General features: G+C 38.5%; 1 protein-coding gene across 8 annotated transcripts in view; it reads right to left on the bottom strand.

The window, feature by feature from the left end:
• Positions 1-27,092, bottom strand: part of diaph2 (diaphanous-related formin 2) — a 381,616-nt gene that overhangs the window by 215,588 nt on the left and 138,936 nt on the right. For 7 of the 8 annotated variants that reach the window (XM_026280881.1, XM_026280882.1, XM_026280884.1 and 4 more), the window contains 3 exons: positions 24,696-24,758; positions 20,694-21,029; positions 15,401-15,515 (listed from right to left, as the gene is read on the bottom strand). In XM_026280881.1, coding sequence (XP_026136666.1) covers positions 15,401-15,515; positions 20,694-21,029; positions 24,696-24,758 — 514 coding nt within the window. The remainder of the gene's footprint in view (positions 1-15,400; positions 15,516-20,693; positions 21,030-24,695; positions 24,759-27,092) is intronic. The other variant, XM_026280886.1, reaches the window with a different exon arrangement.

Raw genomic sequence — 27,092 nt, forward strand, 5'->3', positions numbered from 1 at the left:
AAGCAATTGATATAATATTTCGTTTCAATGTAATGACTGTATATATACACATTTCCCTGAACCAAGTACATTTCTGCGGCTATTATTATGTTTAAATCAAAAAACAAAAGGAGGCAGTGGTATTTGATATCCTATTTCGTTTTACTGTAAATATACAGTGAGGAAAATTGCAGAAGCCAAGGCGAGCTGACTGATGTTATCAAGTACGCTGCTGTTTGCAGAATTACCGGATTTGCGTCGTCGCAGACATCACACTCCCGAGACGAATGCGCAAAGTCCGAACTACTGAGGATGCAAGTCTGACATGTGCGTACTTTGTATTGAGAAACACGCTCAGACCTACGTCACCAGACTATTTGCCTAATCTTCCCGGTACTTCAGACTGCGGTGGAAATGCAAAAAGCAAAGGGTCTGGGGGGTAAATAGTTCCTGGTACAATTGTTCCAAGTAAATTTGGTGGAAATGCGGCATAAGATAATTTACCAAAATCTTGGAGCTATTGATTAACAATTCCATCTGCTACAGCCAGTTATTTTCTGGGCACTACAGGGTTTTTTTTTTTGTCTTTTTGTCTTTTGTCCTATAAAGTACACAAGGGATTGCTACCAGCCCATGCTGACAATCTACCAGTCAAAGCAGCTTGTATTTGTGAGTGTTGAACTATGATATGATGGCCAACTGGACCAGAGGGATGAAGAGGGGATTTGGACAGGCAGATATCAGTGGGACAGGGGTGCCGAATAATCTGAGGGGACAGAGGGAAGACCCAGGAAGCCCTGGGAGCAGATGCAGAGCTATCCTCTACTCTCCTGAGTTGCATTGTGCCTCATGCGTTCAGTATTAATCTCACCCTTTGGGGACATTTTGTTGTGTTAATTACACACCTCCAGGAGCATTAATTTACACAAACACACAAGCAAACAGACACGCAGAAGTTCACTCGATCGTACATGGATAACACTATCCAACAGTTGCTTAACAATTATATACAATATGTAAATTATGTATATTATTCTCTATTTTTATATTACATACAATACGTAAATTATGTATATTATTAATATATTCTGTATATTATGTCTTTTTTATATATTTTATTACATTTCAATCCATTATTTAAAGTTTGTTCCAATGAACTATTCACACTACTTGGGTCATGATTATTATTATTATTATTATTATTATTATTATTATTATTATTATTATTATTATTATGTTTTTATTTTATTTAAATATTTATTTATTCATTCAGTTACTCTCATACAATATTTATTTGTGTGTTCCCAAAACATACAGTAGTAATACTTCTATTCAGAAAGGATGCAGTAAGCTGAGAAGTAACAGTAAAGACTTTTACGTTGTACAATACAACGCAAACAAACAAACAAACAATAAATGCTTTTTGTAGCAGTTTCCACAGAATTAAGCAGCGCAACTGTTTTCCGCATTGATAGTAATAACAACTATTTCTTGCATGATTGATTTTGAATTATTTCAAGGATCACGTGACACTTGACTGGAGTAACAGCAGCTCAAAATTCAGCTTTGCCATCACATAAATAAATTACATTTTAAAATATATTAAAAGTAGAGAAGGTTCATTTTTATATTGCAATAATATTAAACAATTGTACTTTATTACTCCACAATAATACTGTATTTAAAAAAAAAAGAATAGAAAAAAACGTGCACCTCAAATAGTAGTGTATGCAGACAAAGACACAATTCAATTAATTTAAAAAAAATCATAAATAAATGGAATTGAGGATATAAAGTGTGACAGAATAATGATATACTATCTTATCACTTTAAATATACACACAGCATGTTTACAATCACACCATGTCGTCTACAGTGGCACCGTTTGGCTCCTCCAAATCTAAAACACCCACCACATTACCACTATCCAGTGCCAAAATAGCCAGACGTGTCTGGAGCTAATGTTCACACAAGAGCTCCAGAGCTCTGGGTCTCTCTCCCATCCTCTTATAACCTCTTCCTCCCTGCCTCACCCTGCTTAGACCAGCCCTCATTACTGCCTGCCATCCGCTGACCTCTCACCATGGAAACCCAGCCACACAGCTCGCACACACCTGGGGTTATTACCACAAGCAAATTCACTCTCCAGTTTCCAATCTACGACTGCCTGGAGATGGTGGAGGGACCACTGGGACGTGCCGAGTATATTGCAGCGTCGTGGCAGTCAGCTTGGTTCTGGACCAGAGTGATGGGCTGGCAGGTGACCCTCTCCTCTAGCAGCTGGGCCCGGCCCCAGCCGCGGGCGCTTTAATTGTACCGCAGGGGAGCGTGAACTCTCTCCCCCTCTGGTCAATTACGGCGCTAGTGGGTTTAGACAAAAAGGGAGAAAGGGAGAGAGATGTGTTTTGACTGGATTTCAGAGTGAATGGGTTTAAATAGCCATGTGGGCTGCGAGACCCTCCATCACTGCCGAGCACCTGCGTGATAGTTATGTATCGGTCGGCTAATGGACTCTGGCATTATGGGAGCGTTAAACATGCTTCAGTAGCCTCAGCATGGGAAGAGGGGGAAAAGGCGTCAAACGTTCTCTCTGACATGACATAGACCATTAGCACCGCCATCAACATGGCAAACACACGTTACAGGATGCCTATGCAGCACGCCAGCGGAAAAACGGCATTGAGGCACATGCAGGCGAATCAATTCAACTCAATTGTTATTATAGGGGGAGGAGGGCTGGTGCACCTCAAGGCCTCGTCCATATAATGTAAAACAACATGTACACACTAACAGCGAGTAAACTACACGTAAGATAAAGCGGGGGATGGGGAGTTTAAGTGGACGGTGGTTTGACTCTGGTGTGTCACACCAATGCCTCTAATCAAATATCAGAGAGCTGATGAGAAAATGTAATACAAGGTGGTGTTGGCTGAAGTACACGAGTGCTCTGATGTTGATGGTGGGAAATGTGATTAAAAATTGGATCAAGGCATATCAATCGTGTGAGGTTAATTTGCATTAACACCCCGTGCCAAAAGTGTGCTTTCATTCCCTGAGATGCCCATGGCTTCAGAAAGGTTAATAAGTTACCTCACCTCGGCCGAGACAGCAGAGGAAGGAGAGAAGAGGCAGAGCGCGCCCATTTAATGCAAATTCAGAAGAGCACATACAGCAGTGGTCACATCTGTCCAGAACATTTGCTCTTTTGGCCTCATCTTCAGAACCCTTACAAAGTAAAGAATCCTTATATATTGGGCGCAAAGTGGTTTTGGACACATGAGTCACACTTAAAAATGCATGACTGTCAATCAATGAGGAATAAAATATGAAATCAAACAGCAGCTGAAACCTGGAGCTTTTCTCAGGCAAGATGATTTTAGTGGATATGTGAAATGAATAGTGTTTGTATTAACTAAAACAATTCATTTTGAATGAACATAGTGGAAATACAACTAGATGTTCGATGGAAACTTAAATATATAAATGGCAACTAATTTTGAAACAAAAAAAATTAAGTTAGCTAAATAGAAATCTACTGAACTAATATTAAATTAAAACAAAAAAAAAATGCTAATCAATTATTAATAAATACATTTAAATACAATAACATATAACAGTATGTAATACTAAATGATAATAGAGTAATACTAGTAGTGAGTCTTGATTTGATATCCATTAATTTTGTGGATTAAGTTTGTGAGTTGTCTGTGAGCAACTACAGTCTCTCTTTCTCTGAGTTACCTCTGCTGTAAAGTTGACAATTAGCTGCTGGATCAAAGTTTGGAGTCAATCCCATTCACAGTCACAAATGATGAAATGCTTTCTATATTGCACCCTGTGGCTGTCTGCGAATGGATTTAGTGACAAGACGAAGAAAAGAAATTGTGCCAGGATGGAGGCTTGTATCAGCATCTAAGCAGCATACCACAGACACAAACACTTTAAACCAGCCCACTGCCAAGGGCTGACCAACACCTTAGAAAATTGGAAAGAAAAAAAAGGTGAGGAAGAGACAGCCAGATAGAGAGAGAAAGCATAAATAGGTATGTACTGCTCTGCAGACTTGGAATCTTTATAAAGCACAGAGTACACTACAAGAAGCTTGTCGCTCTTTTATGTTTTAAGACTGCAACAAAAAGCCCCAGATTGTAGTCAATTCACAGCATGTGCTCATCATCAACTAGTGTGAGAAACTACAGATACTACGACACATTTCAGACTCGTTTGAAATCCAACCAACCAGTTGACAGGTTTGCACAAAATGAGACCATTGCATCTTCACTAAACACCAACAGAATGCTATTGAAACAATGGCTGTCTACGTATGTATATGTATTTACAGTTTTGGAGCTCAGGGCTCAGACAACCATCAAGTGTACATGAGGCACACCTTTTAATAAAACACATTCAAAATGCAGAGGGGAAGAAAAAAAATCTGTGAAAGTTCATATGCAATGCTTCCTTAAGGCAGTCTTGCTTTATGTTTAAAAGACCTTACTTCTCTCTTTCTACTACCCTACTTTCTTGCTTTCTAGCAAAAGAGCATTGCTTAAAGTTGGCCAGGATATACATGAGGTCAAAGATCAGGAGAGCAGAAACAAATAAGAAAATGTCAGAGAGAGGGTCGAGCTGGCAGACCATATGGCTCTCATACATCAAGTGAAGACCTCAAAAGCTGATCTTTGCTGGCGAGAGGTCAAGAAAACTCCCACAAGCATTCAAAGAAGAGGACTGAAATAGTGATTGAATGAAACTGATAGAGGGAGAAAGGGAGGCAGATTTGAGCAATGAAGATCTATAGCAATCAGGATGGACGGATGGACAGACAGACAGATACATAGATATAGATTCAACCATTTGGTAGCCGTTGAAGTCCACTGTAAGGAGAATAATCCTGGAATTTTTTCATCAAAAACCTTAATATCTTTCAGACTCAAGAAAGAAAGAAGTAAACATCTTGGCTGACATGGGGGTGAGTAAATTATCATTAAAAGTGACCTAATCCTTTAACAACAGTCAACGGAAACATGTTCAATTGCTCCCCGTTTATTAAAAAATTCATTTAATTTGAATTCATTCATCATTCAATAAGGCTGTACATTCACAAGTGAGGTATTAAAGTCATTAATCATTTCATCAATTTCATGAACAATTAACGAGTCATTCTTTTGAGTGAGATCTTATCAATGAATCAATACATAAAAATGGTTTGGGGGGGGGGGGGTTATGAGATAATCATAACTTCAAATAGTCTCACAATAAACTATTTTATGTCATGAAGATTTGGAATATAACACACAAGTTAAATGGACCACCTTATGCTTATACTTTTATGCTGCTTTTCTACCCTTTTTGAAATCTGAATGTTTCAGTCCCTATTCATTTTGAGTGTTTAGGAAACAGTCTGCAAAATGTCATCTTTTGTGTTAGTTGAAAGAAAAAGTCTGACAAGTTTGACATGACAATTTTCCTTTTTGGGGGGTGATCTCTAAATCTCACTACACCATCCTTCCATCTTTGAGTTGCTTCAGTGCTTCTCTCCTTGACCTCTATTCTTTGCTGTCCATGATAGCCCACCCATCCCTTGCTTTTTTCAATCCCCTCCAAAATTCACTCTCTTTTGCCCAAAATGTCTTGTAGTGCAGGTCTCCAATCAGGGCGAGAGCTGTTGTGTGGCTGTCTGGGCTCTCGGCTCAGCTTTCCATGGAGAAGAGGCTTTTCACGCCACAGAGTGTGTTGTTGATATTCAGTGAGGCTTCATCTTGAGCACGCAGCACCGGGATTGTTTACTCGACAGGCAGGCGAGGGGAGGCGATGGGGGGACAGTGAGCATGTCGTCCCATCTACTCTTCAGACCTCTCTCTGCACTCCCTCGCTGCCCTGAACCAATTCCACCTCAGAGTATCGGGGACAAATTAAACATGATAAGATATCACCACACAGGCCTAGAGAGCAGGGGGAAAGGATCAGGCCTCTACACTATTTTTGATTTGTATGGAAATTAGGAGTCAAACTGCTCAAACAGCCAATAAAGTTGCAGTCTGGGAAATGTAATTTAGATAAAAGACTATGGTGGCAATTACCACTAATAACATGACCAAAACAAAGAAAACAAAGCAAGCAGAAAGTAAATGAAACATAAATGCTTTTGAATGAAGCTGCAACAACAGAGAAAATCTATAAGGATTTTTGAAAACACTAACATTTTGTCGCGGTGGACTTTTTATTATTATTATTGATTAATTTACCTTTTAATTCTGTGACAACACCAATTTTATGCTTTAAAACAAAATATAAGTAACATTTTTGTATGCCTTGAAAATCGCTGCGTCAATTAATGTTTTGCAAGATAGAACCTTATAACTCCAAGAGGAAAATTACTTTTTAGAATTAGAAGGTTTTATCTGCATTTTACCTGTTCTAAAAAAAAAATCCCCATTTACAAATTTAAGAAGATTTTAGAATACATTTAGGGTTGCTGTCATGTTCATGTATGAAAGAGACTTGTTCCATATATCATTTTTGCTCTATGGAATGCAAAAAGATTTCTCAAACCCACTCAGAATGCAGACATAACCATATAATTCAATAAATTTTCATCATTTCGCTCTCACATCTTTTAGTTTAATTAATTTTATTTCATTTCATTTCAACTATAATCAAGATTAAGTTTAACACTAAACAAAGTTAATTAAATACCAGTCAAATACTGAAACACGATAACTTCTTATATACAGCATACATTACTTATAATATAGCAAAACATTGATTTAACCATGAAACTACACGCAACCTTGTGATTCATAAAAACAAATTGATTTAGGAAGATTTGCAAATTGTATTACTCTCAAGTAGTCTGGCATTAGTTCGCCTACATGAGAAACACTGTGGAACTAGTGCCATTAACATATGCAGACATGAATATTTCCAAACCGCAGCAGCAAAGGAAGCACGCCCATCACCACACTGTGAGCGGGGCGCATCACTCTGGGGTACTCAGAGTCCCCATGCCCACGTCTAGGATGCCTCATTGTGGAAGTAGTTTGATGCAGACCCCCGCAGGGCCTGAGAGGATGTGACTCCAGCCCAAACACATCGTCTCTCACTGTCAAACCCCATGGCAGAAAGAAAATAAAGCTCCTCCCTGCTCTACTCGTCTGCCCGGGAGACTATATGCCTCTGTAATGTGCCGCTGGTTTTGTTTTATTTCAGTCTTGTTTTCATTCCCTCTAGGCTGCATGTGGAGGCCACACGACACTATTTTGAAGAGATGTTGATTATTTATGTACCCCATACTGACAGGAATACTTTAAATGATCAGGTGATGCAGGGTCTATTCATCTCAGTCCTAGCTCGTCCAATCATGTCACACTACTGTACTGAACATGAGATCATCAGCAAACGTGAAAGTAGAAGAGTGACACAGAGATTAAGTGCATGAATATGAATGTTTTCTCTTTGTACAAATCAAAACGTCTTCACTTATGTCTACTTTCCCCTTCCCTGGGAAATTAAGCCAGGATACTTGTCTTTTAGTGAGTACTTGCTAAGATAATACGAAAACTTTTATTAATCTCAGGCTTAACAGCTTTGGTCGAGAGAAGTTGCATGAGATATTTAATAGCTATTTCAAGTATAACACATAATTATACAGTTTTCATAGACATCCTGTTGCAGAAGCGTACAACAATGTTTTCTCTTAACTTTCCTTAAACTTTCTCAGGGGAAACCAAGTAGAAAAAAAGAAACCAGTACCATCCACTGCCTACTCAAAAAGTCTACGAAACAAACGGAAAGCAATAACTTGCACTTAAACATCCCCCAAATGAGGAGTTATGAGGCAAAGATTTGACTGAAAGTTTTAGAGTTTCTTTGAGACAGGTAGCGCTGCGTGGTGGTATTTTCAAATGGGCTGTTAAGTGCAGTGGTTGCCCAAATTGTTCCCCTCTGAGATAAGATGATTAAAGTCAGTGGGACATCCGAGTATAGCGATATGAGCCAAGAACGGTGGGGTATCCTTCTCAAAATGCACAGACTCCTGTATCCAGGTCACCCCCTGTGGCCTCTCTAATGCACAATAAACTCATTACAGGCCATTAATATTTAACTATATAATTTTCCAGCAGAAGTGATTTATTAGAGAACAGCAAAAATGAGTGAGACTGTGGGCCTAGGCAGAAGCAGAGCACAGTGGGCAAACAAAGAAAAATTAGCACGGGCCACACTGGCTTTATTGAGACAAATTGGCTCTGTGTATGAGAGCAATTAGAGAAATCGCTTTCTTTTCAGAAGCATGCCACCAGAAAGCAACTCTTTATTTTTGGTATGAACACTGCAGAATTCGATAAAGCACTCAGCTGTCAGCTGAGTAGAATTAAAAGAGAGCAAAAATCTAGAGAGCCTGGCTTCAAGGTCAGAAAGAAGCCAATCAATGGCATTTTGATGCATTTTTTGGGCCATCTCGGTAGCGTCCAAGGCAGCTATTTTCTAAGTACACTGAAAAACTGAAGTTTCAATAACATTTCAAAACAGCGGTCCAATCTGAAAAATGATTGCATCATGAATTTAGAATTTTACAATGTAGCAAGTCTCCTTCTCCGATACGGTCTCTGAAGCCAATGCTGGCTAAAAACACTTGCTGAGAAAAAAGCTGTGATTTTATAAAAGTGCAGGTGCCAAAACCAGTAGTGATCTGATGATAGAAAGAGCACGCCATCATACGAGTGTGTGCTGAGAAAAACAGTGTGTGGTTGTTGTGTGCACTTGAGTTTTTAGTGCAAGACTGGGTAGCCTTGTGTCCAGATGGACATGTTGAAATCTGAGGATGAGTGATTTTCTGGAGTTATGAAAGAGAAAGAGAGAATGCGGGAGAGGAGGGAGAGGGACAGAATCATGTGGACAGAGCTGCACTGGCAGATGCTTCCATTCGCAATAAACAGCATCAGCAATAAACAGCTCTGTCCTTAGGGGAGACAAGTGGAATGATCTAACCCCTGTTCAAAGCGCTTTAGCATGCTGCTTATCAAAAGCCTCCTTTATTATTTTACTGTGGCATTAAGACCAAGCTGTTAATATGAGCCAGACTGGAGAACAATTCCACTGCGTCCTGCATTCATCTGCCACAGGGCATAACGGGATTGGCTTGTATGGAAACAAACACAATTCTAATCAGGTGGTGGTCCTATGACATAAAGCCTGGTATGGAAACCACAAGGATTCCAGTTTTCTTTGATACTGGGATCTGTTATGTTACATAAAATGCATTTGCGTCTGTTGGCGGTAATGCCTATATGTCCTTTTTCAAAGACATAACACTGCTGTCGTTACAGATTACAGGCTTGAAACTGACAACAAGGCAATTCAAGCTCAAAAGCCTTTTATGGGATCTTGCTTCTGTCTTATATCTAACAGTGTGTGTAGGGATTTGAGCAAGCATTTCTGATTTCTGAAAAACCTGGTGCAAAGGGCTCTCAGTACAGAAACAGAATAGTGGGCTGCATATCTGAGGCCTTTGATCACGAACAGGTTAAGCTTGATTCCATCTTTGAAAAGTGAAAGTGTCCAGGTCGTTTCAGGACCCTCCGTAACCCAAGGATTAAGCCTTGGCAGGGGCACACAAGGAACATCAGGGCACTAAGGAGGAGGGAGGAACGGAAACAGTTGTTCAGAAGGTTCAGAGAGAATTTGATGAAATTTTGGCTGATGAATGGGGATCATGCCAGGACCCTTGCGGTGAAAGCTGAGGTCCTGGGTCACAGCCATGTTTTTAAAAGTGAAATCTGTCACTGATGACTTACACAGCTGGCAGAAGATCTAAAAAGATGGACAAGTGAATGCTTGCACATGGACTGAATACAAATACGTACACAAAATATATATATAATATATATATATATATATATATATATATATATATATATATATATATATAAAAAGACTAGGGATGCACCAAATGCTTTGCAACCAAAATATTCCACCAACAATAGAAAAAGGGAAGCTCTTTCTGTATTCAGACAAATAAGTGAAAAGACAGAATAAACTGTACAAAACAATGACGTGAATCTATCAAATAAAGGCACACACTGACGCAGCAAATATGTCTGCAGTGTGGAGGAATTTAAATGTGTCCAAGAAAGACATAAAAATCTTTAAAAGCACCTACAGTGAGCGACTGTTTTTAGACTGTTAAGTGCTGCATCTCATGTCTCCGATGAGAAAAGGAAGGGAAGTTGTTGCTGGTTACTGTATTATGATTAAAATTGCAAAATGACCTTAAACAGTTAGTAAATAAACTGCAGAATGTTGTTTTCTAATACACTCACAAATCGCATGTATTCAAACAGCACTGCACAAGCTCGCAGCGCCAGGGTTCAAAATCTTCACAGTTACTTGTCAGTTGCTCAGTCATATTTTTATGAATTTTTTACAAGGCATGTGACACTGTGATATGTGCGACAAATATCTTCCCAAATTCATAATGAGAATCATTTATAAATCTGCTGTTGTCAACAACAAAAAAAGCACTGAGGTCTCCCTGCATGTTTCTAAATAAAACTAAATAAAAGCTCCATCAATATACATGAATGTTAGTATTGCAAATTTATGAAATAAAACATTAATAATGATGAAAATCATTACAACAGCTCTGTTAATACATTTATTATAACATTCAAATATAGTGTTCAAATTGGGATCTGTAATAGTTTCTATTGTTTTAAAAGAAGCCTCTTCTGCATTTATTTGTACAGTAAAAAATACATGCCAGATTCAAGAAGGGGGTCTCAAAAGTGGCCAAAAAATATTATTTTACTAACTTCTTCATTTTAAGTTAAATTGTGCTTTGTTGGTATAACATCTAGCAAAATTTTGAGTGTTGTTTTATATATATATATATATATATATATATATATATATATATATATATATATATATATATATATATATATATATATATATATATAAACTGATTTTGTAATAGACCTTTGAAAAGCAAGGCAAAACAGTACATTTTGGCTAGTTCATCTCTGCAATGGTGAATTTATTCATTTATTTTTAAGTGTTCAGTATTCAGCCTTCGCCTGGTGTTTAATTTTGTCGATTTCTTTCAAAATATTTATTTGACAGCTCAGATTCTTGCATTTGCTGTACTATCACACCGGTTTAATCTTTACCACCAATTCTGTGAGAGATATATGAAACTCTACAACTTGACCCTCACTTGCTTTTCATTGCTTTTTCTCTCTCTTTCTCTCTCATCATAGGTTCAGCAGTCATTAAGAGACAAAAATGATGGTAGTCCTCCTTTCACAGGTCAAGTGCTGCCCTGGGCTCCTCCTTCTCCATGAATTACTTCAGCATTGACACCAATTATTAAAATACATCTTCATTAGATCTAGCTTCAGAGCTCCATCTGTGGAGCAGCCAGGAGCCATCCTCACCACCCCATCGCACTTAATTTACCCAGATCAAACTCATCTATCGCCTGAGCCACTCAAAGCACCAAAACCACAGTGCTCCCAAAAAAGCTCCTTCATTTGGGGTTACTGCTAGTCTATATCTGTATGTGAGCAAAGAAAAAAAAAGCTACCATCATTACTTCATTCAACATCAATTTGCACTTCAAACCAATGCAGAAAACACAGCTTTCCTTACCAAGCAGGAAAAGGGAGGAGTGAGCGCGATCACAGAGAATATCGGTGAAGTGTTCAGGTGCTGCTGTGAGTTCAAATTTCGGTAAGAATTCATTTGATGCACCATTTAAAGAGGACAGTGGTGCTGATGGGGTTTATATTTCAAAAGCAACAAGCAATGCATGTCATCACCGTGCCGAAGAGTCAGACTTCTATTTTCCTGAGAGCGGATGTCAGCGGTGAAGAAAACCTATTAGGGCAAGAGGAGGAGCAAGTTTTGCCAGCATCCATCTTATTTCAGCGGCACATAAAAGCGGAGGCGTTGAATTGCTTTTCAAATGCAGAAGGCCATGCCACACACTCAATCCACCAGTGTATCCGATTTGATCCCCCAAGCAGAAACACAAGCAGAACCATTGATTGATACCACCAAGCGAAGGGAGTCTGGGGGAAATAGAGAATAAGAGTGTGAAAGAGAGGGGGTGGAAAGGCCAAGCAACTGTGGCTACAAGGAAAACAACATTACAATAAAATCGGAATCTGACTAAGAAGAGGATTTAAATGAGGTCTAAACTGCATTTCTGAACAAATAACGTTGCTTCTAAGGCATGTATTGACGGAAGGTGACTTGTCGACAATCTCGCAAATCTCCAAGACCACGATTTGGAATGAAAGGGCACAGAACACTAGGGTTTTTTTTCTCAAATGTCAAGCCCTGAGCATATTTGCAAAGGATGGACCATTGATTAAACCAGTTAATAAGTAGTGAGAATCTTCTATATACAAGTCGCTCTCAAACTGAGGTCAAACACGAAAAACTGCCCTCAATGGCACAAAGCAGGAGTCTGGAAATATATACTAATAATAAAAATTTTATTTAAATTACGCTATTTAAATTGTTCCTTTCCAAGGTTTGGGTTTCTAAAACTATTTTTGTAGTACTTTTTTTTTTTTTTACTATATGACTGTATTTTCACTCTAACAGAATGAATAGGTAATATTCTCTCTATGTTTCCTGGTAGTGTTCTCTAATGTCTTCAGGTGCAAAAACCACAATTTTAGTCCACAATCAAAGACAACAACAACAACAAAAATACTGACTGATCAAAAAAAAAAAACTATTATTCTGTTTCACACCAAAGTCTATGAGCATTTAGATGTGTGATTTCCTACAGACAAGCTTAAAACGTGGTCTCCCTTTGACTGAGCTTTACTGGATTCACAATGTTATCAATAATTTAACCAGTCTGACAGAGCAGTTCCAAGTGTTTCTACACTGATGGGAGAAGTTTTAGAGAAGACTTGCATAGCTTCCAAAACTTCCAAAAAGCTACCAAATATTTGAATTAGGTTGCAACATTTGAAAACTATATTCAAAATATTGTGTTAGACTTATTATTATTGTTGTTGTTGGGTACACATATTTTATTTATTTATTAATTAATTTATTTATTATTTTGCTGCTCTGGTAACTCAAATGAATAGACTGGCAAGGGTCTTGCAGCACTACGAGTCATTGTAACTAGAGGACTTCAATAAAAAAAATATAACATTATGTTTATACTGTTCAAATAAATAAATATTGCTGAGGTGATAATATCAATTTCATCACTTTTTTATGAAATGAACAATTACTTTAACTTGCATTCTGTCTGTAGTTTGGCCCTATTCCTCAGAAGCTCAAAAAAAGTCTACTTTTCAATAGAGTAGGAGTCTGGATCTCTTGAAAGACATAGATCTAAAATCCCTGTTGATCACTATATCCTTGTTTTGTTAAAAAACTATTTAACACCAGGCCTTTTGAGCAATGGGGGAGAAAGAGATAACTGCGACGTAAAGGAAAAGAGAAATGGAGCAGCTATCAATACCAAATATCAAACACCAGTAAGACTAACACTCTAGGGGAAAACTAGATAACAGCAGCCCGTTTTGTATGCTTTAAAGAGGGCAAGAACACATTTACACCTCCTCGACTCATTGTTCATTACTTGGCGGTCTCCAGATAAACGCTTTAGCTGTAAGCGAGTTGTTGAGAGCGCTTTTTCCCCGACACTTTCAAGCGGACCACACTCACCACCACATAAAGCGGCAGTTGCGCAGACAAATGAAGCAAAGCTTGACCAATGACTGCTCTGCCAGCTCTGCTATGAGGATTTATAGCATGAAGTAAAAGCGAGCATCTGCAAAGCCTTATAAAGTAATTCATCCCTGGAGACTGCCAGCTGCACCTAGTCTTAAAAAAAAAATGCTGGAGACAGGGTGAAGACACCACCTACCACCTCCTCCTCCTCCAACTGGTGCCGTGAAAGTATATTTTAGAGATGCAGTTTTGGCAGTACACTCGTCAGATGGCAGACAGTTCAAAGTCAGTGTGGTTGCCAGTAGTATAACATCATTCTCTCTTCCCTTCCACTCTCTTGGAGCGTTGAGGTTTGCCATTGGTTAATAATCTTTGAATTAAAAGTGGTACGAGGAAGTGAGGTTCTACTCGTTTCGTGAAAGTTCCCAGAATGGGTCCAAATCACATCTTTCTCACTTCAAAGCTTGACTTGCAGAATTCTAGCTTCATCTTAAAAGAACAGCTGCATCTATCAAACACAGAAAAGCATATTTCATTCATGAAGACGTTCAGTTAGGGTTCAGACACAGACCTGGGGAGAGTCGAGTCAGTGGGTACGCTTCAGGCGTAATTGATAGGAACTGAGCCAACTATGGGTCCCTGAGGAACTCCTCAACTCTTACTTATAAAACCTACACCTTTGCAGAGAAAAACTAAAGAAACAATACAAAGTGCAGACGACTGAAACCTAAAAACAATTATATCTAAAAAAGGCGCTTGGCTACACGGGAACAAGCTGTGTTTTTGTCAGCGTCTCAGAAGAGGAAGTACAAACCCCAGTAGTAATCAGCAGCGGTTATATTCAAGAGTCATATGCACTTCTGCACATCTTAAACCACCACATTATGCTTGAAGTGTGGCTGGATGAAGTTTTACAGGCTGATATAATGTCGATACTGGAAAATAAGAAGAGTTATCTGAAGCTCTGCCAGTGGACTAACGCTAGCAAACTCCACAGACCACGGTCAATCTGCTCTCAGATCAGTTCACTTCAATGACTGATCATCTGACCGCCGCTGCACACATGAGCAGATTCTTCAATTGTGCTCAATATCTGACAGGCCCTCTGCAATGCCCCTTTATGAAACAGGCATTAAAATCTACCGCGGCCACTCACTGTCAAATGTTCAATGTACTGCCTTGCCGAAGGAAACATCCACTTTATCCTTCTCCAGCAGTGTGAATAAACAAGGGAAGCCAACGGAGAAACAAGCTGGCCAAAACAAAAGTGCAACTCTCTGTACTGTAACTTTCTCTCTCGTTCTTTTCTTCTTCACTGTCTCTCGGGGGGCATCCAGTGAAGCGGAAAGGCAGCCAAGCTAACCAAGCATGTCTGTCCTCTGCCTCTATCGAAACCCACAGCCGGTTAAAGTATGGTTCCCGTGAAGGAAGAGGGATGCTTTGTAAACTGACTCTGTGCTGAAATGTGAAGTACACTTCCAACTCTGCAGCTCTGCTAATTGGCACAGAGCTAAACGCTTACTTAATCTGATTCTAGAGACTGCATTAAAAAAGTGGAAGTCAGTCGAAACTGAGACAGCTTCATGAAGATAATTATGATTTCACAGAGACGATTGGTTTCCAGTGTCTGGATGGATAAAAGCAGGTATCAGGGTAGCAGAAACTATGTGTGCCTGTGTGATTGGGCAGAGGCAAAGCAGGTTGTCCTTACCTCTGGATTTAGAAGAGAAGGACAGTGAAAGCTGGCTGAACATGTCCGGGTTCTCAAACCGCTCCTCTTTGACTTTGATCCAAAAGCAATTTTCCGCCATCTCCTGAGGCACTATCTGCAAGCACAGAAAAACTCCATCAAACACCAGCAGGAATACAGCGAGCAAGCACCACCGCACACTGAAGCGCACACACACGCAAAGCATGCATACCTGATTCATACATCACTCAAGTCTTTCGTGACTAATGGTCTTTCAGAAATCAGTCTAATATGTTGATTTGGTGCTCAAGAAACAGTTAACATCAATGATGAAAACAGTTATGCTGCTTAAGAAATGTGATACATTTTTATCCAGGATTATTCGATGAATGTAACTTAAAATATATATATATATGTATAACAAGCATTATTTTTCTTTTGGCAACAACATAAGTCTTTAAAGTGATGAATTTTAATGAAATCAAAATGTACACTTTTTTTTAGTGCACATAGCATAGCTTTAGTGTAGCCACTGTGGGAAAAAAAGCGTAGTCTTTGTAATATTTAATAAAAATCTTCTCTGATGACATCAGATTGACAGCTTTGGCAACATAGTTTAGTTTTTGCTTGGGCATAATACCATTGATCAATTTAATTGCTGAATAAAAGTATGCATTTTTACAGACCTCATCATTTTAATTGGTATTGTGTGCAGTAGTGCATTTTTCAAACATTTCATGCCATGAGTGTTGAATTAAGTTAAAAACAACTTTTTTTTTTATTGTAGAATCCATTTCACAGTATGTGAATAATATACTGTACCTCTAATATGCTTCTTAAGGTAGCATCAGATAATTTAATTAGGACTTCCTCACAATTGATCAGTCTACTAATTACCCAGACAACCCAGCAACTTCACTGTGAAAATATGTTGTTTATATTGTAGAAAATATTTGCACATCTCTTGTGTGTGTTTCTGTTTATGTGTTGTATTAGAATCAGGATCAAAGTGATGTAAACTAGCGGAGAGAGGTGGCAGTTTAAATTATGTATTTTCTCCCTTACGGTTTACATATAGTAACCTCCTCCCCCTCATCATCTATGCCTCATTCTCTCCGCTTCATTATGGCTCTAGCATAAGGGAATTCAACTGTGCGACTCGTCACAGTCAAAGCCAACATGTGTGTATGCAGTAAATTAGGTATCAGCATGCTTAGAATTTGAAAGCTAAGACTTTAAAGCTTTTGTTGTCTTTTGCTGAGAGAAAATGGAAAGAACTCTCCGTACATATAAAACAGTCTCCAGTTTATGGAGCCAACATCTTTAGTAAAGTGTCTCCAAAGCACAGTAGCACCAGGACCAAGGAAATATTCTTGTAGTGCAAAACTACATTTTTAAAATTGACTACTCTATCTGAAGAGAAATTCTCGACTTCTTTTTTTATAGACAGACAGGAGGACAGACAGACAGACAGACGCACACACACACACACACACACACAGACAGACAGACAGACAGACAGACAGATAGATAGATAGAGATCTGCATATTAAATAGGTAGATTTCACTGTCATCCTCTTAACGTCAGTATCAAACCTCAGTTTCTGTCACCCCAAGGTGTAATGCATCAATCTTTTTTTGCTTTATTCTTTTGCTCTGAAATCAACACATCATCATTCAAACCCAAAAGAAAAGAAAATGACGGGTTATGACTGGCACGAAATGACACCTGAGAAGATATTCCTTCCTTAATCTCAGTGTACATTGTTGTTGTAATTTATATAATTGCAGCCCAACCAGTAGAAAACTATATCCAACAGCATGCACATACATATCACCGTTTTCAAGAAATCTGTGGGATATAATTAGAACCTTGATACAATTGCTGTGGAACTGTCAGCATCACTAAGAGTTACTAGATTTATGGATAAGAAACCATTTGTATTCGCTTTCATTTTAAATGAGATATGGTAATTTCCTCAGCCTCAATAATAATTGAAAGAAAATGATACAGTAGCAAAAGGAAATCCAAAGATGTGGTGAAATGCCTCTCGTTTATTCAATAAGCCCATTCTTTTATGAAGTGTTTTCGGAAATAAATCTGTAAATTGAATGTGGAACTGTTTGCTTTGAGTAGAATTCCCACCCCCTCCCTCTACAGAATTATAAGTGGTCTGCCTGTGCTTGAAAGTCTTACCTAGATAGCTTAATAAAATGATAATTTATTAATCTTATAATTTAATTTAATTTAATTTAATTTAATTTAATTTAATTTAATTTAATTTAATTTAATTTAATTTAATTTAATTTAATTTAATTCTTCATAATGTTCAGTAAGTTTTTTAGGATTCTGAATATTTACTAACGTGGTCAAACACTCTGGTAAAGATAACTGTAGACATTCAACCACATGCTGTTTAGTTGTTCATCTTGGCGCCTACTTTGCCACAAATTCTCAATGAAGATCCACATTACTGGACAGTATCAGATCACATTTACAATCGCACGAAGTCCAAGTGGAAGAGTTAAAACACAGAGAGACTGACAGAGTGAGAAACGAACGGTCTCATTAGTGTGCTGCCTCACAAGGGCACTTGTGAAAAAAACGTGACTCTTCCAAACAGAGTAATTAGCACAAGGCTCAGCCAGGGTGACCTTGTTCTATACTGTAGCTTCCTCTCACCTTGGGCAGCTACACCCATCTCTGGGCAGAGAGTGAGCAGCTCCAAATGGTCTTAGCCGCAGATGCGAGCAATCATTTACTTTTCCATAAAGGAGTGCGGCTCCCCTGTGTGGGTGTTCTAACGGCTTGAGAAATTACATTACAGCACCTCCAGGCAACAATCTCCGATGTGTCTATTTGAAAGTCCGTTACATGCTTTAGGGAAAGATCGGGAGGAGTGCAGGTGCTGGAGTGTTTCCCGACTTTACTGCTGCCGGCTGCTTTCACTGTCTGACTGTTATCTTCCTCTGTTGTGAGAGATGGAGGGGTCTCCGGTGGGTGATTTAAAATAGCAAGAATCAAACTGATTAGCATTCTCATTTTCATCCTCTCTCACTTTCTCCATCACCTATCACCGTCACATCAGCATAATGACACCTGAGAGATCGAAGCATTACCATGCAGGACATCACCTTGTCCATGTCTGTCTGAGAGTATGAAAGACACAGCAATAAATCAATAAATAAGGTGCTATTATTAAAATCTTCAATATTTTACTATATATTAAACATTTTATTAGATCAGCTATTTTGCAAATGTTTCAAACGTGGCTAATCCTAACATTTATAACAAAATGTTTTTTTTTTTTTTTTTTTGTACTCAAGTACTGTATTATAAAATGCACTGAACCCAACTTATTTATTCATTTTAGAATAATAATCATACTTTATGGCTACAGCCTATTAAGTTCCAAATAAAAACAAGCAAATAAAATAAATGTATTATTTATTTATTATTATTATTATTATTATTTAATTAACTAATTACATACAGACACACTTCTATCTGAATGTATGGGGTCAGTTAGTTAATTATTATTATTATTATTATTATTATTATTATTATTATTATTATTATTATTATTATTATTATTATTATTATTATTATTATTATTACTATTATTGTATTGTTTATTTTAAACAATATATTTACCGTAGGGGGAAAATAACGTTTCTACAAAAAAAAAAGATCATGTGACACCAAAATCTAAAGTAATCCCTGCTGAAAATCCAGCTTTGCCATTTTAAAAATAAATTAAATATTATTTATTTTAAAATAAGTATTATTTTAGATTGCAGTAATATAAAAATTCTTATCAAATAAATTTGTTACCACAAACATGTATTTTGACATAAGAAATTAATACAAAATAGAAAACATACAATATAATATTACTAACTGTTATTTGCTCTTTTTCCAAACCTCACAAAGCCAACTAGCCTGCTTAATATAAAAGCATTAATACAAAAATAAGGAACGTTGCCCTTGGGGCTAAATGGATCCTACTTTGTAACTCTTGAGCTTTTTGAAGTGAAGTATCCCAGATTTATAATATACCATATATACTAATATAAATATACTAATTGAGTTTACAAAGAGTTTGTTATATATATATATATATATATATATATATATATATATATATATATATATATATATATATATATATATATATATATATATATATATATATATATATACATTAGGGGTGGCACGGTTCACTGAAAAAAACCCGAACCGTTCGGTTCACCACACCGTTCGGTTCAGCACGCGCTGGGAAATCTGACAAAACATCTGTAATATGGTTTGTTATAAATATTACGTAAAACAAACATGGTTCAGCTAATATATGTTTCTGTTGATGAATCCGCATTCTGGCTTCCCAGACGTTACAACAACAGCGATGAAAAAAAAAAATGAGCAGTCATTTATTCCATCATCACCCCGGGGCTGACCTGAACCGCACACGTTAATATGTATTTAAACTAAACGCATTTAAGCTTTGCAAGTTTAAACATTTAAGAGCAAGAGGACGCGAGCGCGCGTGCAGTGAGAAGATTTGTGCATGCACTCATCCAAAGCGTGCAAACCTGCACCTTAGATCGCGTGCAAATATTAATCTCTCTTTGAAGTATTGTGTTTAAATGGACAAATTCTGAAAAAAACTATGTAAAAATTTAAGTATCCTATATATATATATATTGACTGAGTGTATCCTCTCTGTACTGACACATTAAGTAGCTACAAGGTCGAGCAGGAGCATGAAAAATGAAAAAGTACAAATAAATTAATCCAGTTTTCAGACTGTTAAAATCCCCAAGGTGATGGCTAAATTAATGATTGAGAGTTAAAAGGAAAAATATGATGTGAAGAGGTTGACCCATAGAAATCACATTTAAATGCGATGGAGGATTATGCAACATCTTTTAATATATATATTTGTGTTTTGTTTCATTTTAACTCAAAAATATTTTCAATTATGACCAGAATGTGTGCGCAAGAGCACTTGAGTTAATGAATTAGTGTATGGCCTGATATCTTGAAAGGAAGGCAGAGTGGCGAGTCGTGAGTCTCATGGCTCAGCGCTCTTTTTAATAAGCTGCATGTACTCATAGGCTTTGGACCATCAACTCCCACTGAAAGAGTCACAGTCTCTCTTTCATCCTTTCTTCTTGTCCTCCTCTTACACGGTGGGAAGGCTAAATTACTGCCACTACTTGTAATTTACTGCTAACCTTGGAGTGTGTTAAGCAGTTCTCAGAACCTGTGCGTATTTAAACCATTAAGCTCCGGTGATGTTCACCGTCTTACCTTGGACCAGTTCACCCGCTTCATGACGCTCTCAGGTTTGTAGGTCTTCTTGGGCACCAGTCCATAAGGCAGCTGGACAACGAGTGGAGGAGCAGCCAAAGGCATTCCCGGAGGTGGGGGCGGGCCTCCTCCGGGAGGTGGAGGAGGTGGTGGAGGTCCGCAGCCGGGTGGAGGTGGAGGAGGTGGAGGTCCCAGAGATGCAGGACAAGGAGGAGGTGGAGGAGGTGGAATGCCTCCAATCGGTGGTGGTGGAGGAGGTGGAGGAGGCGGTGGAGGTGCAAGTCCCCCTGGTGGTGGTGGAGGAACAGCACCAGCTGCTCCAGGTCCCGCCGCAACCTGAGAAGGGATTAAAACGTATCAGAGACAAGAAAAAGGCATCATAAGAGAGCACTGTGCCCCAAATATTCACCTTAACCACTCCCATTCAGCTACTACACCCAAAGGCACGTGCTTTTATAACCATTACATGTTTTATTTCATCAGAACTAGCGGGTGGGACAAGGGCAAAGGAGAGTGGAGATTAAAAGACAGTTTATTTACAGCAACTGAATTTTACATTTTAGAAGAGTGCATTAAAACAAGTCTAAAAATCAGAAAAAGTGAGCGAGAGGGGGAGAGATAGGGGTGGAGGGGCTCCTCGCATGCATTAGATAAGAGTTGATAAAAGCAGATGGATGACTTGGGGCCGCTGTGGCCTTCCCTCTGGGCACCGGCTCCCTCAGTAGCACTGAGCATCTGCTTGTCTAGCGCACAGAGCACCGCCTCCTGAGAGCCAAGTAGGGACCAGCGCTCAAAGGAGCCTGAGCCCACCGCCTCATCCTCTCACTGGGGAAACTGGGACACAGCAATTCCTGAGGGGCAGGTAGTCACATTGAATATGTAAATAAATAAATGGCAGGTCAGTCGATGTGACCGGTAGACTCTTCTGGAATGTGCACACCTGTCAAGTGTTTGGGCTCTCAGAGGAGCGATTTGACAAGTGCTGCACAAGCAGTAAAGTGAATGTGTACGAGTCTACATTTATATGTGATGGAACTGGGTGGAGAATGAAGGGTTTTTTTTCATCCGGTGTATCCTGTAACACAGGTCCACAAGTAACACTCATATCTAGAAATTGTTTTGGGGAGCAGAATGTGAGAAGCTGAAAAAATTAAATAAAATTCTATGAAAGAATACATGCCTTAAACTAAATGTTTTAATATAAGAACTTTTAATAATCTATGAATTATCAAGAAATATCAATTATTTAATATATTTAATTTAGTCTCTTTAAAAATAGTCTTATTTAATTTTGTCTGCAACTCCATTTGCCAATACGAATGTGTAATCTAAGGCAAATATGAGGAAGAGCAGGATCAATCAATCAATTAATAAAAAATAAATAAATAGGTGTTTGTCTTAATAATTATTCTTATTGTTGGTGGTGGTGGTGTAGAGTTAAGTAGTCATTATTATAATTATTATTATTGTGTATAAATTATTATTTAGTGTTATTATTATTATTATTACATTTAATATTTAAAATTAAGATTTAAAATATTACATAACTATTACATAACTTTAGAAAAACAAAATAACCCATGATTTACCTAAGGTCAGGGAAGAGTTCATTGTGGACCCCATTGCAGGAAACGTTCAGTACACGGAAAACAAAATGCAGATAAAGCAGGTGAGATGAAGCTTAACTAGGTAGCATCAGGCATTATACAGCAACATAGTATAACCAATTTCTATGGGCCTTGTAGGATTCCTGTAAGCTTGGCTCACACACACACACACTTTAAAAGCCATTTCAGTTTCAGATTAGCAGTGGAGAATGAAAAAGCGACTGACACTGAGGGCATAACTCAAAAGAAACAAACATGGTGAAGTTTATGATGATCATCTGTTATTGTTTTTAAGACATAATGACATAAGCGTTCATTCGTTCCGTATGGAACATACTTAACTGTGATTACACCGAATGACAAGATGACAGTATCGATATTTGTTTGCGGATGAAATATGGAAAGCGCTTTGTGTAGACTGATTCATCTCGTTTAATCATAAACCATAACAGATGAGAGTAAACCATTAGACTTGATTAACATGTAAATTGCCTCTGTAATTTGCTAATAGATTGAGCATATGAATAGGATGCAGCCACCTGAACCTTTAACAGTAATGAGAAGAGTAATCGGTCCTGAACGCTCATGCAACTGGTGGCGGCAGGCAGTCGACCTCTCTGAACCATCCTCCAGATCCTTAACCTTGAGCCACATTAGACAGGGTTTTTAGCCAAATACCTGTTTCTTGTTCTTTATTTTTCTTCCCTACTTTCCTGGTACTGAAGATAACTGAAGTTCAAGCCATTATGGAGGAATCAGGGCTCAATTCATCCAGTAACTGATAAGACAGAGGGTGGTAAATGTCCTGACAAGTCAGCCTCGCTCTGCTCGCAACAGAATAAACAGGCATTTTGAATCACCGATAAAATGTGGCCAAGTCTCTTTAGCAACAAATGATATGCAAATGCTTCAATTAGAAGTCCCAATAGTCCAGATATGAGTTGACCTTTGGATGATTACAAACCATTTTTCTCTCTTTTTCTCCCTCCTTCATCTCTAAACTTACTTTGCGCCTCATTCTCATCACTGCTTAGTGAAAAAGTTTCTCATTTTCTAAAGCAATTCCCCTCTCTGCGCTCCAGCCTCAGTTCAGTTGATTAGGAGAATGATATGCGTCGAGCCACATTTTTATATGCATTACTGAGTGTTTGATTACACAATGCAGGCAGTGGATTGTTTATTAGAGGGGAAATTAAAAAGGTGTAGGAGCATCATGCAGGAAGCTCAGGTCCCTTGACGAGTACCCTGTCCCATGATTATGCATCTGTCAATCTCCGGCCCGTTGTGACCCATTTTCTCTTTTAAGTTTAATACAAGAGAATGGCAAGCAAATTAGCTGCTAAATTAGAGCACCGTCATTTCCGCATCGCTTTGTCCCTCTGTGGCAGCTCGTGGCAAACTGCAGACCCTCCAGCCACGGTTCTGGAATGCTAATCAGCATCCGGCACACAATTTTCTCTAGCCATACCCATTATTCCCTTTAAACAATATCCATTATTTGGACCAATTTTCTAACCAAAACCCATTTTACACAGGAAAAGGTTTCATTTAGGGCTCAGATCCCCCCCGTTTTCATGTTGGCTTCTCATCTTGCTTTAAAAAGCAATTTACCACCAAAAAGTCTGGTTTGATAAAGGTCTTAGCTGGCCACTGACCTGAATTTGCTGGCCATCTCCCATATCATTCAGTGACACTAATTAGCAATCAGCATGTCTGAATTATATCTATCTGTTATATATGGACAGGACAATATCAAGGAGAAAAGCATCCACTTACACTCTCAATGGGTGGGAGGGCACTCTGAGTAGAAACAGTCACAGTTTGGGTAATTAACTAGGGCTAACACACAATTAAACCATCCCAATCTCATCTGTGATGAGCAAGAGGCAAATTCAATTAGATTTGGTTACTACTGAGGGTTACAATACTCTAGTTAAATGGGAAGATGGGATTTCATTTTCCCTTCCAGCTGGAACTGGCTCTGGGAGTCTGTTCCTGTAGCTCATGTGGTAGAGAACGATGCTAGCAAACCTAAAAATAAGGGAACAGACAAGCTGCTTGCTTCATACACGTTCAAGCTTCTAAGAACTGGAAGTTTTCACAGTATAGAGCTTGTGTTTGGCGAGATTCACCATCACAAGCTCTTTAGATGCTAGATATGTGGCAGGGATTATGGCCTAATTGTGTGGCATGCATTTGTAATGAATGATTGCACAGCATCTGTTGAGAGTCTTGAGACAATACAGAAAATCAAAGCTCTCGCTGATCAGTGAGAGGTAACAGCTTTGATCAACCTGTTAGAAGGTATAAAAAAATGCTGATTTTCAAAGATGTTAGCGGGTGGCTGCATTGAGCATGCTGGGAATGCAGAGGGAAGGGTTGCGAGAACACCCACCTTGCTGTTTCTTTCGCTGATGCTTTCCTCTGCCTTTCTTAGCTTGTCTCTCTCACTAGTCAACTGGACAGGTGAGGGTCAGACAGAGAGATACATAGACAGACAGAGCAATAGTAAGCCAAAGAGAGATTTCAGAGCTGGAAGAGGAGATTAAAGCAAAAGCCAACTGCCAACTTTCTTGAAGGTCACATGGCAATAAAACTTGGGGACAGCAAGAAATTGGATGCAAGCAGCCTACTTGAACATTATCAAAGCACTGTGTTTGCCTACTAATGAAGTAATACAGGTTTCATTAGCGGTTGTGGTAAGCTTTACAGGAGTGAATTCAGAAATTAAGAACATCATTAAACACCCTGACACAGTTCCAGTTCCAGAAACAATTGAGCGCAACAGTGCCACCCACCTTTTCAGCGGACTTGGCTCCAAAACTTCTTTGCCTATAGAGATTGTTTGAAAGTCTTTATGAAAAAGTTAAAAGTGCTTTTTAGGAGTGGAATGAAAAAAAAAATTAAGGGTTTAAAAGACCATTAACAATTATCATTAACAAATGAGAATAGTGTGCACTATTGGCTTCAGTCATTTCCATGATGCTTTTTGTTCCAACATCGTCCATTTCAAAGGAAAGTTCGAAGCACAAGAGTCAAAAATGCAGTAAATTGCTTATAGTGCATCTTTTAGATTTGCTTCTAGAATCCTGTTCTTTCAAGTCTTTCCCATCATTTCACTGCCTTTTGAATGCTTTAAATTTAGTTCAAGCACTTAGATTTAGTGATGCTTTGTTCCTGCTTTGAACTTGCTATGAGCAGTCTCTTTAAAAAAAGAAAAAAGGGGAAAAATAACATCTTAACGGCCTCTTTTCCATTCAGAGAAAGCATACTCTACTTCCTCTAAAATACACTTACAGTACATGATGCGGTTTCCCCATACCGTATGTAGGATGGAATCAAATATTAAAGACGTGTAATGGAAAAGAAGATGGATACCTTCATGGCGGGGACAGTGGAAAACCTTTATCACATTTGAAATGCTGTCCTTGCTTGTAGTGTTTAGAAAGTTTTGTTGTTTTTATAGCTGTATTTATTTTTGACGATATGAAGGGCAGAACAGCAGCCAACACATTGAACACTGAAGAAGAACAGCAGCATCTTCGTATTCTTTGTGATCGTTTCCACAAAGAGAGACAGAAAGAGAGATGGCATACATGCACTGCATCTCAAACGAATCAGCCTGTAAAGGTGAATGGCTGAGCTGTGTCCCCTGATACTGACCATGGCAACAGCGCAGGGCACATTGCGACCAGCTCTATGATTTAAGCGAAGTGCTGTCCTTATCGGCATCATTACCGCCAGACTCCTTGCCAAATCCATCCCTGTAATGGCAATAAGACGCAGCTCCAGCCCTGCACTGCACCATAATGTTATGAGTCCCATGCTGGTACAGACAGCTGACCGCAGAGCTTTCTGAAATCAGGTTCAGCAAAAGATTTCACCCTCAGTATTGCTTGGGTTCTGAATTATTAAGCAAGCTACCGTTCGATTCCACATATTTGACACTATTCCCTTCCTGTAGAATGTCCAAGAGATGAGGAACCCTGGAGAAATGTGTTGCACTTTGTTGCCCATAATGTGACGCAATTACCAACTGCAGTCAAATTAAGAAAGGGAAATATCAATCCACCACAAAATGAAAAGAGAGAATATGGTCACATGCTTATTTAAAACTGGGCTTGGCAGAACAACTGAGCAGGAGTCCTATAATAATGCATGCTCTCTCATTAACTCTTAAAAATACATGAAATGAAAGTGCAAAGCTCTTTTATTATTTTATTTTTTTCGATTTCCCATTCAGACTGTCCGGAATTTTTCTGTACCCCAGCTTTGATGAGCTCATCCGACTATTATTTTTGCATGAGCTGTTGCGTTGGTTCCTCTGAATAATGTCTCTCTTCAATTATCTGTTAAAGGCAAATCTGTTGATAAGCATGTCTTTAGTGTCATCTCTTTGTTGTCCTTTAAACCTCGGTCACCCAAATGGTAGAAAATAATGTGAAAATGTCTGACAGACATGCTTTATTTTTTAGTTCACAACTTTTGAAATGTACATCATAACACAACCTACCAAGGCTTATTTTAGAGACAATGTTATTTCGAGATTTGTTATTTTGAAATCTAATAAAATTCAATTTAAATTCCATTTTGACAGTTCAATGTGTTTAGAAACCAAGTTTTTCTTTCCATCTGAAGCAGACGACCAAGGAACAACAAGTTAGCAAGTGGGTTCAAATGTGGGTGAGCCTAGTCAGTTTTCACGGTGATGTGTTGTGCACCCACCACCTGACAACACTGTGAAACTGTAGTGGGAGAAGAGTTTTACACCTGCTGTCTAATAAAGGGTACA

Source organism: Carassius auratus, chromosome 14 (assembly GCF_003368295.1).
Source record: "Carassius auratus strain Wakin chromosome 14, ASM336829v1, whole genome shotgun sequence".
Lineage (NCBI taxonomy): Eukaryota > Metazoa > Chordata > Actinopteri > Cypriniformes > Cyprinidae > Carassius > Carassius auratus.